The 16,832-nt window shown below is 44.4% G+C and overlaps 1 protein-coding gene across 2 annotated transcripts in view; it reads right to left on the reverse strand.

The window, feature by feature from the left end:
• The window catches only part of ANTXR2 (ANTXR cell adhesion molecule 2), a 125,262-nt gene extending 110,054 nt beyond the window's left edge, over positions 1–15,208 (reverse strand). The window contains exons 1-7 of one of the 2 annotated variants that reach the window (XM_076337498.1): positions 15,115–15,208; positions 14,170–14,241; positions 11,094–11,165; positions 3,909–3,990; positions 2,767–2,874; positions 2,612–2,680; positions 1,691–1,771 (exon numbers count right to left, since the gene is read on the reverse strand). In XM_076337498.1, coding sequence (XP_076193613.1) covers positions 1,691–1,771; positions 2,612–2,680; positions 2,767–2,874; positions 3,909–3,990; positions 11,094–11,165; positions 14,170–14,241; positions 15,115–15,134 — 504 coding nt within the window. In that variant the 5' untranslated portion in view covers positions 15,135–15,208. The remainder of the gene's footprint in view (positions 1–1,690; positions 1,772–2,611; positions 2,681–2,766; positions 2,875–3,908; positions 3,991–11,093; positions 11,166–14,169; positions 14,242–15,114) is intronic. The other variant, XM_076337499.1, reaches the window with a different exon arrangement.
• Positions 15,209–16,832: the final 1,624 nt, after the last annotated feature.

Raw genomic sequence — 16,832 nt, forward strand, 5'->3', positions numbered from 1 at the left:
TACAGCTATGATATGCACAAATCTGGGATTTTTACACTCGGGTTTTCACAAGTGCCAGAAGATGCTGGATTGAGGCTCGTGCAAACACCATCTGCCAAATCTCATCAGAAAAGCTTTCCTCACTCTGTCCACAAAAAAGCGAAGGTGCTTGAAAGCTCCTGGGAGGTATAAAAGAGGCAGACAGGCACTGCTACTAGCCAGAGACTGCCCAAAAATACCTTCGCTGAGAATGAGGGATAATGGGACAACCTACAGGTTATGCCAATCTTCCGCATGTTTGAATTACAGGCTCCTCAAGCTGAGCTCTTCAGAAATCTCAAGCGATCGTACTCCTGCTGCTTCCTCAAAGACCAAGAAGAGTAGAGAAACCTGACTCCTTGAAAGGGTCCAATCTGCAGGTCAGTAACCCTTGTTGGAGAGAAAACTCCAAACGCAAATATATTTAGTCCTTTATCTGGTTCTATCTTGATATAGACATTATGAAATGCAGTATCCTTGGAAACTTAACATAATCAACGGGGGTTAAACATTCAGCTCTTATTTATAAGTCTATCACTAGTGGCTTCAATGTTGCATCACTTCACACTAGCAGAGTAACTGATTCTTGCGAGTCTTTAAAATGGCATAGAACGAGATGTTAAAAAAGCAGTACCACGTGGAGCGTACTATCTTTTCAGGAAAATAAATGTCACTGCATGAAGAGGTTGATTATATCTCTTTAGAATGTGCAAGGCAGATTCTGAAACTGCATTTATTTTAAGCAACAAGAAGGAAAATAAGTTGTTTCATTATGACATTAACTTCCACAAAAAACACACTATTCAAGGGAAGTGATAAATTCATGACTGCATAATATCCTGTATGTGAGTAGTATCCTTTCTTTATTTAAAAAAAAAAAAAAGGGGGAAATGGATTATAGTGGGATCTCTCTCAGAAAAAGGATTTCATTATTGTTTTTGACTTGACTTTTGACAGTAAGCTTTTTTCCATTGTGTTGCCTACATGCAGCAGCAACACTGTTAACCTTGCATAAAACACACAGCTTTTAGTTTAAGATGAGGCAAATAAATTAGGTCCCCTCAACCAAAGGTGTCTTCCTGGCACATGGCTAAAATACTGTCAAGCCACTGATCACAACCACAATGTTCCTCTTGCTTTGATCCCTTCTTACAAGTCAGAGTAATCAGTTGAATGGCCTCATCTCACTGATGGGAGTTTATCATGGCATGCTGAAAAAAAGGAACTGAAAGTCTTATCACTTACCAGGAAAAGAAGTGGTTTAAGTCAAGGCTAAAGTATGTATTTAGAATGCTTCTCCGTATACGAAGATTTGGGCAACTCCTAAACTGCACTCATTCCTAATGATTTTAACCAGTTGTTCTCGGCTCTCCTGGAGCAACAGCCTTGATTTTTTTCAGACTAAACCTATAGCAGCCATTCCTCAATGCATCCCCCTCAAACTCACTGCACTTCTATGGAGTCCTCAAACTCCACACGAGTTCTGAGCATGAATAATTGCAGGAGTGGCAGGCAATGTTAATTTACAGAACTGCATCTCTAAGATAAGGAGGAGAAAACTAAATATATTGCAATTACTGATTTAGGAACCAATTCTGCCTGGAAAAGTAAGTGGGACTGGAGAGTATGCTGTCATCTTGAGGAAATGTTCAGCTTATTGCCCGATACTCACAGAATTGATTATCCCCTTAAGTGCTTGGAATCCTCCAGTGACAGGGAAGACTTGCTCTTTCGTGTCAGCAATTTTTTCAAGCTTTGGAGAGAAAACGCATGCAAACACATGAATCATTTGGCAAACTAAATTCACCACACTGCTTTTCACCCTTAAAATGTAAATGGATGTCTAAAAACAACTCCCATCAACTCTGCAAAGAGAAGGAAAATTTTGAGTTCCCTCAGAGCTAACTATGACTTTTCTAAATGGGCGGACTTACTACAACCTACTGCAGCTAACAAAATGGTATAGCGGCCAGCCATCATGTCAAACCACCACACTAAAGAAACCTTTTAGGTACTGTATCTTGGCAGTGATTTTGTAACTCTTTCCAGAATTACCTTCCCTGTTTGCTCTGCCTTCCATTAAAAAGCCTTTCTACGCACCTTCTGTAGTAAAGCGTCTTTTGTACGCTTCTCCATTTAAGTCACTTGAATGGTACAAGAGTAGCTACAGCCTTCATTAGGACAGAGCAACTCTGGAAGAGCTTTCAGTCAATGAAGGACATCGATCCTTCTTTCTTGTTCTTATCCCGAGGCTGTTATACACGCTGCTTGAAGCTTGTCTATAGCTACTCTGTTCACGTGACCTGTAACCTAATCTGGTTGCCATCTTAATGAAAGGGGTTTTGCCTGCATCCTTTCCTGCTGGCAGCTTCCAGTTAGCAAGGGTATTTCCAACAGGTCTTCTCGGCGATGAAAGTGACACCCACACATTCTATTTATGTCTGTGTACACATCTGAGTGTCTGCTTCCTGAGCCAGAGAAGACATTATACTGCCTAATGTAAGTAAAATTAATTTCTATATTACTTAATATTAACTGTATAAAACCCTGTGACAAGGTACTGCCTAGTAATGTAGAATAGTAACGTTCTTACCTGTTCTTGTACAAAATCAAGGACGCCAACACAGTAAACTCTAGCTCCCAGCTCTCTGGATTTCTTTGCCTGCCCCAGAATACAACAGTTTTTTTATTCAACAGGCAACACCCAAACTCTTTAGAATATAACATGCATTTTCACCCAGCGCTCACCTCTTTCTCGGCATACAAGGGAATCTGACCATCTAGCTTGCCATCTGTCAATGCAATTATGATACTAGAAAACCTTGAGGCTCCTTGCTTCGCAATTTGCACGTTGGCCTGAAAACAAAAAATATTTATCCAGCTTAAAATTGCACCTGAACTTTTAACCAAGATGCATCTTCTAAGTGAATATAGCGTCTGAAGCAACACTCAGCCTCATCTTCAAACCCATCTCCCGTGACAATCCTCTGCCTCCCTTTAACTCGCTGCTAACAAGGAAATCATTCATCGGTGTTTTCCAGTCACCAGTGAGCCCATCTCCGAAGTGCTGGGGTCACTAACTGATCAACCCTTGGAAACACTTGATTCTTTCAGGACAGACAGTCTCTGAGTTGTGAAGCTCACTTCTCTTTAGATCCACCATAAGGTTTACTTTGCTACCCCCCGTATTTCAAATGCCAGTCAGTACGTTCCAAGATACAAAAAGAATGGCTTAAAACTAAGTATTCTTTTTGAACAGCAACAAACTTCTGTTTGCCTAGCTTTTCAGCCCGCAGATCACAATTACAAACTTGGCTCCATAGGCGTTAAGGAAGAAACTGAGTTTCTATCCGTAACAGTGAAAACTTAGATCCTTACCGTATCCCTCACCTTCAGGGCCTGATTCTTTCAGCAAAGTACACTTTAACCGTATGTCTCAAGAAAATATAAGCAGTTGGGAACTCCACAATTAAGATAGTCCGAAATTAAGACCATTTGTCTTGAAAATGCTGATCTGTGCAGTAAACTCTCTGTAAGCACATGCTCTAGAAGGCACTGTTAGACTCGCAGCCCTACGAAGCTGTGTGTGACTATTTACCATGTAATTGGTATGCTGTGCTAGCTGTTAAATTCATGACAAAGAACCGCTCTCTGCTGCGAAGGATCAAGTAAAAGAAATTCCATATGGCAATTTTCTATGATGGCTAATCTTCTGCATGGGATTTGCATAGTATCTGGACAATCTTGAGACCGCTTAGGAAACCAAAAAGATTCGAGTATAGCAGACTGAGGCATACAATCAATCCATTTACGTTACAGGTTGTTGCTGTTGTTATCCAAAGGGTGAGAACAGAGGTTATTTTGATTGCAAGAAGATGCGTAAAACCTACCTGTTTTAATCCTTCATGTATATATGTGTCACCCGCTGGTTTTACTTCCTCCAAATCCTTAAGACCTTTCTTGATTTTCTCTCTGGAAACGAAAAAGGTTAGAAGACTGTTAGCGTGATTTGAAGTGGGGAAAGGGGTTAGTTTATTGATGGAAAAATCAGTATTTGTCATAAAGGAGATCTGAAATTACAACCTGTAAAATATAGCACTTAGCTGAGATACCATGTGGAGGCAGATTTTGTATTCACAACGGAAGCGGCACTGTGGTAACAGATATTTTAGACCTAAATAACACAATATGCCTCAGTGAGTCAAAGAGCTAGAATCAAGTGAAATGTTTCAGACGGAGCAGATATTGCAAAGAAGTGGCAAAGCCTCAGCATTAAATAGCCCGTTGGAAATTGTTATATTAAGTCTACTTTGCTCAGTTAAACCAACTTCACTTCTAATCGCACTGCAATTAAAAAAGAAATCCCCTAAAACAGCAGTTCTATTTCTAGAGAAATCTTCCAGGTCAATATGCAGGTATTTAACGGGGTAGGACAGAATTGCAATAATGAAAATCTTCTCCCTTAAAAGTAAGTATCAATAGGCAAATGCAGCATTTGCAAGACACCTCTTGTATCCATGGAAAGCGACTAGGATTAAGGATAGTTTTTGAAATTTTTGGCTGTCACTACCTTTCTGTGTGACCTTTGACAAGACATCATACTTACACAGGTCACGGTTCACTTATATTTAACAGGAGGATAAGGCTGTGTCATGATTTCTCATGGGCCTTTAAATAAATCCATCTCTGACTGTGAGATGCTCACTTAACTATGATGATAAGACTGAAGAAGCTGGTAGGTAGCACGAAAGGAATTATTTCCAGTGAAACGAGTATGAGTGGGGGAAAAAAAGGCGGAGAGACTTTACTGAAACAAACAAATCTGGAAGTTCGTAATTCTTATGCAGGCAAAGTTCCAGCAAAGCCCGTGGGAAGTTGTGCTAGGAAAGGACAAGTGAAAACTAAGTAGGGACAAAATTCGGGCCAGAATATATAGAACGCTATAACAAATATAGGTGACAAAGAGGAAACCAGCAGGGGTGAGGAGATGGAGGGAAAATACGTTGCAGGATGCGTGAAAGCTTTCCTTAGGGCAAACAAAATGAGAAAGAATGCATATGCCGCTCTGCCTGAATGCCACCCACTAGTCATTTGTTCCGCTGATGGGCTTTCTCTATGTTTAGAAGCTCTGTTCCAAAGTACGATCCATAGCTGTAATAAGCTCCCAATCACAGGATCAACCAATACAATCAGGGCAGGGGGAGAGAAATGTGGCATTGAATATATGGAAGAGAACAAGTTATGTAAGATAATACAATCTGTTTGATCCAAATATTTTACATTCAGCATCTATAGAAACAACTTGAAACTGATTATGTATGAACGCAGATTATAAACCACATACTTAGTGCTTGCCAGAAATGAGTGGCAGCACATCACAGGCGTTAGCGTTCTGCTGCCAAGAAACAAGCAGCAACTGAAGTCCCAGTTTTCTGAAACAGATTTCATTTTGCAAAAATAGCTTTTGTACGATCAGTTCAGTTTTATTTATCTAAAATGTCTTGTGACCCGGTCACACAGAAATCTCTGGTGTTTCCAGGCCTCTGCCTACAAGGCGTTCCAGGAAAATCTTTGGCAGCATGAGCTTTTTTAGCTGCATTTAATCAGTCACCATCTCTTTCCCTCGGGGCACATCTGTACTACATAGGCCCAGCCAGATGTGAACAAGCTCCACCCGTGCTCCGAGCTGGTCAGGTACGAGCGAGTCCTGGTCTGGATGTCACAAGGCCAATGTGGGTGCAGGACTTGGGGCCCCAGCAAATGAGCCACATCAGACAGCAGGAGAGGTTAGTACAATCACGCTAAAACTCGCACCCACCCAGTTTGGAGGGTGGGCACCAGGAGCTCCTGTGTGCCTGAATCATTCTGATAATGGGACTCTCTTTAGTCAACCAGCCATAGCATTTTGAAGCCCTCATTCCTGCTCTTCGGTGCTCTCAAAACTCTCCTTTCTCCAGTTTCTGTAATAATTTTTTGTAGCCACAAAAATCCACAGAGAAGGTCTCGTTTTAAAACTCATCTGTACTGAAATAACAGAGCCATGACCTCAGTCTGTGTGTCTGGACACTACCGCAGTACAGTTCGGTAGCAGTGATAAAGGCTGAAGGGCCATTGGCTTCATGGTTTAAGTCAGACAAGGGAGGGAGGTGGAAAAAGCAAAACAGAATCAGCAACTTGCAGCCTGTCTGTGTTTGGGCTCAATGCGTACAAATTTAATATCTGTTCCCCATTCAGCATATGCGCTGCATCACATCTCTCTTTTTTTAGAAAAAGCACGTCTAATTTTTAATAGCTACCCTGTCTGTTCTCTCTTAAGCTTTGTAACTACTTCAGATAATTCTTCCATCAGCAGCCAGACAAACACAACCATGGCTACAAGCTCTCCGTCATTTTGCTCTGCGGGTTCTTTTTAGCTAGTCCGTGAACAGGGGCGGCAGGCGTAATCCCAGCCCGGCTGAGGTCAGGAAAGGTTCCCGTGGCAGCTTCAGCAGCGCTCACTGCTCTTATCTCTCTGAGGAACTCTGCTGAGCTCTACCTCGGGGAGCAGGACCTTGCAGCAGCATTACACACCTCAGCTGCAGAGGGCTTGTTTGCTGTGAGGGAGGCTGTGCCAACTCTGCTGTGAGGCATACGGGCCTATCTACAAACACTGCTCCCTGCACAGGCCAAAGTCTACGCCGAGCTCGTCTTGTACCTTCACTGCCTCTCCAAGGCAGGGCACTGCAGAATTAGATTTAGAATTGAAAACAGACCATTTAGTAAAGAGAGATTACAAAGCAGCCCAGCTTTGCAAACAACTGAAGAAATCAATTTAACATAAATTGAAATGTAGCAGCCTCTCCTTACCTGAGCATGTTCCACAATTCAGATTTACTTTCAGGTCTAAATGTAACTGTTTGCCTTTCCGAGTTCAAATTACGCCGAGGCAACTATCACCAGTTTACAGGAGAGGTTTCTCTGCATAAGCTCTGTTGCACCAAGCTGCAAGCTTTTATTTAGGCAACTCAAGAGGTACTGTTTTCATCACTGTTTAGTATTATCTCTTGCTTTAAGTAAGTTTAATTGACACGATGCTAAAAACAGTGTCGTCAGCGTGGTAGGACTACTGATGTTGTGAAGGCATCGCCCTGTTGCCTCGCGTAGATAGGACCACAGCCAGCACTCGCTGGAAGCGGAAGACAGGTAATAATACTTCCTTCTACTGCGGCAGGATGTAGATCATACCCCCATTTGAGAGGACCAACGATAAAGCTACAGACCAGTTACGAAGCACAAGCCACCTTAGTTTCTCAGAGACACGATACTGTCTTTGAGAGTAAGAACGCTTAACAGAAAGGGACGATCGTTTGCCTTATGTGCGTCTTCAACGTGTACAAAGAAAGGCTTATACTTGCTAGAAAGCAAAGCATGCTTGAGGACCGAATCTTAAAAACCATTCAAATCCCTGCTTTTTTTTTAGGAAGAAAATTTTGCACTTGTACATAAGTGCTGTGGAGGTTAGAACCAGCTGAAATTGTCACGTAAGCCTCAGGTCGTGCTGATTCAGTTGGGCAAGGGGCTAGCCGTGTATGAAATGTTGAGTCTCCATTAATATCTATGCAGTTTTAAGTAGTGGTGTTCTTAGCTCTTCTGGATGGGGGACAGTATCTTACATTTCTTTACCATGTTGCATTCTACCTATTGAAGTGCTGGAATCTTGAATCATTTTTCAGTGTGTTGAGAGTATGAGCACTGGCAGGGAAACTGTGATTCCCAATGAGCATGTATTTATCATCAGGAATGAGGCTACGTGCCTGCGAGGCAACGTACTTCGTCTCTAACAAATAAAGGCAAACAAAACAGGTACTTTGGTTTTGCTGCTAAGAAGGAAGTATAACAACAGGAAAACACACAAACTTGTTAGTGAAACAAAGTGGGGGCAAGAAAGTATTCTTTAAGAAAGAGAGGGATGGTTACATCCCTGACGAACAGAGCTGTCGTACTGGTGAAAGTAAATGCTGCACATCAGCCTCCTCAGATGCGTAATTTGGAGGAGGTTCCTGCTTTCTACACCTCTCAAATAGTACAGAGGGCTCGGTACAATTATAATAATTATTCTGCTTCAAACTTTAGGCGTCCTGCATGGGCTCCAAATGGAAAACATGTAGGTGGCTGACTTTGCTGTACTTTATAGGCTCAGCAGAACTTGCTCTCTGCAGATGGCTCTATTTTGGCAAGCTTCTTGAACCAAAGCGTAGGGTTAGCTCACGTGACAGAAGCTCAAAATGCATAAATGTCTTGCTAGATTACGTGTGTCTGTGCAATAAATGAATAGTCAGTGCTCCACCAGACTATGGATAAGCACAGTAAGGTACAGTTGGTTACGTACCAGGAACTTAAGCGTCCTATTTTTCCACCTTCATTAATACAACCTTTCCTTAGCTCCAACAGGAGTTTCACCTGAGCAGAGTCAGCAGGGCTAGTCCTGGCCATGGACGTCGGTCAAATGCTGCAGAAGCAGGTTTACAGAAACTTGAAATTCTGCTGGCCAGCACACAGTTGGCCAAAAGAGAACGCAGACAACATTGTGCCATCTGAATGATACTCGTAAGTGTATCCGCTTTTCCAAACAACTTGCTTTTCAAAACTGGTTGCAAAACTGAGCCCCAGATGTGAATGCACAAATCTTTACTTAGCACTTAGCGTACAGGCTCCAGCTAAACTTCACAGGGGAAACATGTTATCCCTAAAATGGGATATATGGGTGTTATTTTTATTCTATGTATTTTTTCCCCGCATTGTGTGTACTGTGGTTAGCAGTGACTTCTGTTTCCAGAGTTATTCACATAGCACTGTTCATAGTCACAAAATATTTGGTAATCTCAGGGCTTTGGTGCTATGGTGTGGGTTTTGGTATATCCACAGCTTTATTATGCAGTAAAAACCAACAAGAACTTTGTGCAAACAATTAGAAGCCTAAGGCTTTCAAAACAAGAAAGACTTCCCTACTTTGAACTAACTGCTGGGCATGAATTGTGGTTTCCTGACGTCTGTGAATTAGCAAGTAAGCAAGGGGAAAAACGTCCTTGCAAGTCCAAAACGCACATAAAAAAACCAAGGCCGTAATATCCCATCATCACACACACATACACACCCATCCCCAAAACTGCACTGTACTTAGCATCCTCATCTTCTGTTTGGAACAATGGGAGTTAGACATTCCAAGTCATTTTCCTCTGTTGACTTCTTTATTACTTAAAAGGACAGCTGTTCCAACTGTATCTATCCATTCTTACCTATGTACATATGGTCACAGTTACTAACGTCTCCTTTTCATTCTCCTTATAATTCCTCCTAAAGAATAAGCGTAGTAATTTCCTTTCCCCTACCACGCTCACAAAAGCATCAGCAAACCTTGCGTTAAAGAAGAGTCCCACAGAGGAACTCACTAGAACTCAAGAAGGTTCGTCCTGTGCTTTAAACGAGGCTTCCGAGAAAAACATGGTTCTTGCCATGGCTTAAAGTGTGCCACAGACATGTAATGAAAAAGGCGCTTGTGTTTCCGTGGCGGGGTTCCAGAGTTCTGCCCAAGCATTCCAAGTGGTCTGTATGCTATCAGTGCTGACTCTCCATGCTTGATAAGGAATAGGCCACTGACAGGGATTAAGGGCCTATTGAAATCGAGAGAAAGGATCTCATTGACTTGAGCAGTCCTCAGAACAGGCTTGTGTCCTGTGGTATGTCTCTCTTGTGTGTCCTCTCCTGACCTCTCTCAAGCCATCTGGAAGAATGGCTTATAACCTTGTCTCTCCCTGCAGAGAGCAGATCCAGTATCCAAGTCCGGGTGGGGGGAAGTGAAAACTCGGCTGTTCTTAAGTCAGACCACTTTTTAAAATGCTGAAACAGGAGGGGCTTAGAATTGGGTCTTTAGACATCCTATTTCTAGGATGTCAGCATACATTACTGTAGCGTGACACGTTTGTCTGTTGCCCACGACAGGCCTCTTCAGTAAGTCTTGTACTTGCTATTATGTATTATTTAAAAAAAAAAAAAAAACAAAAAAAAAAACCAAAAAACCACAACCACACAGTAAACTAACTATGGCAGACCGCATTTTGTATTGACTACTAAAGGGAGCAGAAAGGAAGGACTACCTCACCTCCACCCTGCCACAGTTCGTTAAAATGATTCCTAAATGGTTTAACCACATGTTCAAAAATCCAAAAAGTTGTGCAGTGTTTTTAGCTTCTGGACAGAACGGAGAGAGAGAGGAGGTCATGTTGTTTTTGACAAAGCTGAAAGGATACTGAAGGACTGTGACGACAGCGCAACTGTCCTCTGCTGAAAGCACTGATTCCACAATATCATTTTCCAATTCCTACGATTTTAGTAGTTAATTTTACAACGGTCTCTTCCCCGCCTGGTTTTCTCCTTCTGTTTCCCCCCACCTATCCTTGACCTATTCTAGCTGCTAATCCTTATTTGCTTTAGAAATCAGAGCGAGCAGCCTTGAATTTCATTGCCTTTGAAAACACCAACTAAAAGGAAGAGTTCAGGCACATCCATACATCATCACAATGCCAGAAAGATCTCACACCTTTCAAGCGGCACCAACTCCACTGTCTAAAATTGATTTTGAAGTCCTGATTTGAAAATACAAAATTAAACACCTACCTTATATGAGATTATGGAAAACATTAATTTACTATTGTATGCTTTACCTAGACATGAAAAAATACTGAAGACTTATCTACAGGCGTTGCTTTACAAACGTAAAAGCAAGAATCATTTCTCCTGCTGTGCCAAGGAAGATGCAGAGTCATGCAGAGATCAAAACATTACTTGTAGCTGTTCTGCAAAGCAGTTGCAGAGTTCACATCAAGAATTTATTTCCCATCATTCTTTTCCTTCCTTTTTTACTAGACTATCCATTGATATGTTCACAAAATTAAATCCAGCTCTGCACAGAGGCTTCGTGACTGGCCACCGCTTAAAGGTATCGGTTATTGTTCGCTATCTGTTACTGTTCCTCTGATTTAATAAGAGCCCTTAGGGGGGAGGAGGGAGAGGGAGAATTAGAAAAGCAGTGCACTAACCTGTCTCCAGTTAATGGCATAATGACGTGTGCCTGGGTGGAAAACACGATAAACGATAATCTCATCTTGGGGCTTTTGAAAAAGGGAAAGCGGAAAAAAAAATACATTTTAGACAAATTAAGAGAAATGTACAGATGCACAGCATTTCATTCACTTATTCATGCTTCATTAGTATCATCTTTATCCTCCAACTTCCAAAGAACGTACTTTTGAACTACAAACCCAGAATGAAAGAGGAATTAAAGGATTTCTGCCCATCTACTCCTTACCCAGATGCTTTGAGAATGAAGTAACAGAATTATTATTCTTTCTTGCCTGACTAGACTCTAGATCAAGACATGCCAAGCTTAACAGTTAAGATCTCATGCGACCCAACTGAAAGTGAACTTCGTAGGTTGTGATCTACCAACGTACAGAAGGTAACATATCCTTTTATATTTTCATCGTCGCTGGTGTAAAAATATGTCAGGGACATAGACTCAGGGTACACTCTTGCTCCGGGGTATTAAACACGGACACATTCAAAAGTCAGTTTCCCCTTTTTAAAGGTTGATCCTGACATAATGTAAATTTCAAACTGTGCTTTTTGGTCATAAAATCATCAAAGTCGATGAAACAGTGCTTTATGACTGATTCATCTCTAAAGAAGTAGCATGACAAACTCTTTCAGATGTTTTTGTTTTGGTGACATGGAGTTGTGACACTTAAGATCAACTTCCATAAAAGTATCCAGGGCAATGTCATTATAAAAAGCAATACTGTAAGAATTTATTAAGGAATTCAGTCTTTTTTTGAAGAAGCCCACCTGTCTCTGCCAACAAGATTACGAGGAATTATATCCAACTATCAGTGGAAAATGCACAAGAATCGATGCTCTGGAAGCCCAAGACAGTAACTTTCCTAAGTTAAGTTGTAACAACATCTCTCTTACCTGCTTTTAATTTTTATTGATGACACTTTCAATATATTCAGTAATTTTATAATTCACTGTATATGTGTATCACCATTCATTAATCAGGTTAATGTCGGTAAAGACATGACACTTGTAAAGATGAATGACCATACATTTTCAGTTCGCTTAGGTCAATGACGCAACTTAAAATTATTGACATCATGGAAATGTAAGTACTGGGCAAGTCTTTGCACAGAACTGCACAGATCTTGGATTTAAGATCCAGTCTTGCAGTCTATCCGTTATGGCTCTGAATACAAAAATCTGAGATGCTCTAAATTATAATCTAAGACATGGGATTGTCAATCTTCCTAGATGCCTCAAGCAGTTGCCAAACAAAAAACAAGTACTTGCAATCCCAATCTCTGGAAATTACATCACCGCCTAGTCCAAGTGACGTGAGACTTCTCTATTTGAGATGCAACTCTCTGTGCGTAATAACCTCAAAGTTACGATTTAGGTAACTTGTCTTTATGACAACGACAAACTGTCCTCTTCACAAGACGTCCCATTTCTGTTTCACTCTCTGAGCACTCAGACACTGTGACGATGGAGGAGGATGATATGAACGCACCCATTAGACCTGATAGCCCCGCCAGGCGCAGGCCTTTCAGAACCAAGATAATCAGCATGCAGCGCTATTACTGCAAACATGCATGTTACAGACAAGTCAAACTGGAGAGCAGATGCACCACCATGAATTATTTCCTCAGGTGAGGACTGAAGGGAAGTGCTACCAATTGGTTCTTTGCCTTCTTCCCACAACTACTCTTTCCAATTTATGAAAGGGCAAGGTCGAATGACTCCATGCCCTATTCTGAAAGCGTACCAAGGCCTGAACGCAGGACAAAGCCTCGTCAGCCTTTAGAGGCACTCCAGCCCCATCGGGGAAACACACGGGGAGATGTACTGTTCAGGCTCCCACAAGAGCCCAACAACCGCCATGCTGCGAAGGGTTTGTGCCAGATAAGGCTGAGTCCTCAGCACCCGGACACCGAGCAAGATGCTCGTAGGTTGGACTGTCTGGCTCTGTGCGTTAATTGATCCTGCTTTGGTATGAAAGGTCAGCAGAGTAACTTGCCAACTCAATAGCTTTATTTCAGATAACGCAGCCAGACCCCTACACAACAACTGTTGCAAAAAGGAGCATCATTTGGCTGTATAAGATGATGAACTGAAAGATTTACACTGAACAAGCACCACCCTTTCGGTGGGGGCAAATGTATTTTTTTACCACTCGCTGAAAAGAAGTACCGCTTTGGTATCCTCAGGCTCCTTTTTTTTTTTTTTTAATTCTAGAATTTACAAAATAACTTTCAAAAGTTTGTGTCACCCACTTTGTTTACAGAAGATTTGCTTTTTACAAGATGAATGTAAGCAATATTTAATCATGCAAGCCTAACTGTGTCCCTTTATTAGCAAGCCAGGATTATAATTGCCCACTGCACTTCATTTTCCTTAGCAAAAACTACCACAACATCTATGTCTGTGTCTTTGGGGGGCTTCCTTTGTTTTACTCTCGTTTGGTTTTTTTTAAAGCAAAATGCTGCATCACAGTAATCCTCAGCTGTTTGTACAGAGTACGGTTAGCCAGTATTTACAACAGCCGCTTCTGTGGCAGCAATACTTGCCAGATAATACTGCTAGCCAGGTACAAAGTTGATTACATAGATGTACAACAAATCTACTGTTAACATGGCATAAACTTTGTGTATGTTTGAGCTTGAAAGATACTCCCTTCTTTTTGACCTGCACCGTATATTTACATATATAGAGACATGTATTCGGATTGCCTTCTTTATATATACCTCTCAAAGCAATATACAAGAAGTACTGCATCAGAAATGAGGCACGTGGCTTATGGAAAAAAAAGTATAAAAAATCATCAAATTACACCTGAGAGCAATTTTAGAGATGAAGTATTTAAAGATGTAATTACCACTTTTTTACTGAGCTCCAAACATGAAAAAATGAAGTAAAAGTTTCCAATATTTTCCAGCAATTTGGTCACTAGAAAGTCAAACTCTTAACATGTTTGTGAAACATATCTACGGAGCTTACAAAAGCATGGGGGTTTTTTCAACATATCCCAGTGTTATAGATGTCACAAGGAGCAAAACGCACCTCACAAATCTTTCCGTCAGCTGATTTACAAAATCAAATATTTCATGCCAGTTCTGTGCTACGCTCCCGGATCTGAAAAGAAAACAGAAGCACGTTAGTAGGCCTTATCTAAGGAAGCCAGGCAAGGAAGGGTGACACTTTCAGTGGGAGTATTAGACAATACAGAACTATTTGGTTTTCTAATTATTTCAAGTTACCGCTAACCCCGGCTCACGGTGGTATTTGCACATGATTTTTGTCACGATTTGTCGAGCTAAGGCATGGCAAAACGCATACATTAAACGGCACCCCGTAGTGAAAAATACATAAACAATCTTGCCGTGAGGCCCAGCAGCGTCGGTTCTCTACCAAACCGAAGTCCTTGCTCCTCCTGCTCCCCCCGCAAACGCAGGGCGTGCTGATGGCGATCTGTTATGTACAAACTTCACCACAAAAACACGATAATCAACAGCTGTTGAGGGGGAGGGGTGGCAGATGCTGCCACCGGTCGCTCGGGCTGCCTCAAAAATGTCCACCCATGTACGTTCGATCAGAAAATGTACCGTCGTTAAAATCCTCTTTCCCGCGGACTTCACAATTTCCACGGACGCGGGGGGGTGGGGGAGGGGATCAAGCCCACCCCGACCCTCCCCGCCACCCCGCAGCGAGGCCACAGCGAGAGCCGCAAACTTTCTGCGCGCCTCCCCGTGCTCCCCGCTTCAACACGGACGTTACACCGACGCCCGCCCGCGGACCCCCCCGCCCCCGGCTCCCCACGCACCGCGGTGCGGTGCCCGGAGCGGCCGTTAGCCCGTAACGGCCGGCGCGGCGCGCGCGGCGCCCCCCGCCCGGCCGCCCCGGCGCGTGCGGCCCCCTCAGCCCCGCGACGGCTCTAACGGGCGCGCGCGGCCGGAACAAAAGCCGCGCCCGGAGCACGGCGGCGGCGTCCCCCCGCGCTCCCCTTACTTGTCCAGCACGAAGTACATGTCGAAGGCGCCGTGGCACGACGGCCCCTCCGGAGCTGGGGCGGCGGCGGGCAGCAGCAGCAGCAGCAGCAGCGCCGGGCCGCGCGGGGCGAGACGCCCCCGGGGCACGGGCCCCGCCATGGGGCCTCGGGGCGGCGGGACGCGGCGGCGGCGGCGGAGAGGGGACGCGGAGGCCCGGCGCGGCCGTCCTGCCGCTCAGCGGGCGCGGGCGGTGCTGAAGTGGCCGCCCCTCGCCCGCCGCCGCGGCTCGCCCGGCCCGGCCCGGCCCTCCCCGCCCGTCAGGGGCGGCGGCGGCGCCTGAGGCGGGGGCCGGGGCCGGGCGGGCTCGGCGCGCCCCTCTGCGCCTGTGTGGCGCGGCCCGCCTCCCTCACCCGCCCGGCTTCGGCGGCCACCCGCAACTTCGGCAATGGCGACCCCGCGGCGTCCCCGTGTCGTCGTCCCCTCCCCGCTCCCCCGCCGCAGGCGCCTCCCCGACAGGCGGTGGCCTCGCCGGCGGCCCGCGGCTGACCCCGGGTTCGCGTCCCCGGCGGCCGGGCCCGGCGGGAGCGCCCCCCCCCCCGCCCTCCGCGAAGGCGCGGGGGCTCCGGCCCGGCGCCGGGGTACAGAAGCGGCTGCTCTCCGTGCGACTGTGCGCTCTCCGCTCCCGCAGGGGCAGCCCCGCTTCGGAGGGCAGCGGTTAGGAACCGGACAGGGAGAGGTGGCGGTTTCTGAGGTGCGAAGGGTCGCCGTGCCGCCCCGCGGGGCGGGGGCTCCCGCGGCAGGATGAAGCCCACCCGTGGAACGGTCACCGGGGGAGGAGGAGGAACGTCCCCTGCCCTGCCCTGCCCTGCCCTGCCCCGGTTCAGCTTGCTTTGTGCAAAGTTTAAAAGCCCACAAGAGCTGACAAAACTGACTGCGACATGGTAGGCGTACGTTAGTCCACGCTAACAACGAAAACACGTAATTAAAACAAAACCCGTGGCGCTCAGCTTTTCGTACTTTGGGAGGGCAAGCAGCTTCCCTTTTACGTTCCTCTGAACCGCTTCCTCACTGGGATTTGATACTCAGCCTGTCCATTAAGCCAACGTGTGTCAGCTACCCCTCTGAGGAGATTTAACCAGGAACTTCCTGGGATCCTTTTTTTTTTTTTTTACAAATCTGAGGGGGTTTTGCCAGGAGTGCTGGATGTTGAACGTTTTTCTACATCGGCTAAAAGCTGTTGCAATCCATGTTAGAGCCGTACATGTTAGCCATTTTCTCTGTGTTAGAAACCGGCTACAAGAGATCCGAACTGTTGCTCTGGGACTGTGCGCGTGGTAACCACCAAAATGTACTGATTTACAGTAGACTTTGCAAAACTAAATATAGAGCAGACATTTGTTTTGAAGCATAAGCTGGATCCTTCACAGTGAACATGAGGCACTGTAGAAAGCGTCACTTTATGCTGCAAGAATATTATCTTTTAGATTTTTCCATCTGTGGTTTCAGATTTTCACAGGAAGTTCAAACATGCTTAATAATCTTAAAATATTATCTGAAGGCTAAAAAGATGCATGAATTTTCTGTGAAGAAAAGTGCTAGTCATGTGACAAGCTGCATAAACCAAAATTACCTCGTAAATTAAAAATAAACGTCTAGCCTCTATTTCTTTGTTTCCTTTCTGGAGTTTTCTCCACGAGCGCTATGTGACAAGCAATTAAGAAGACTTGAAATAAAACC

The sequence above is a fragment of the Aptenodytes patagonicus genome, chromosome 4, assembly GCF_965638725.1.
Source record: "Aptenodytes patagonicus chromosome 4, bAptPat1.pri.cur, whole genome shotgun sequence".
NCBI lineage: Eukaryota > Metazoa > Chordata > Aves > Sphenisciformes > Spheniscidae > Aptenodytes > Aptenodytes patagonicus.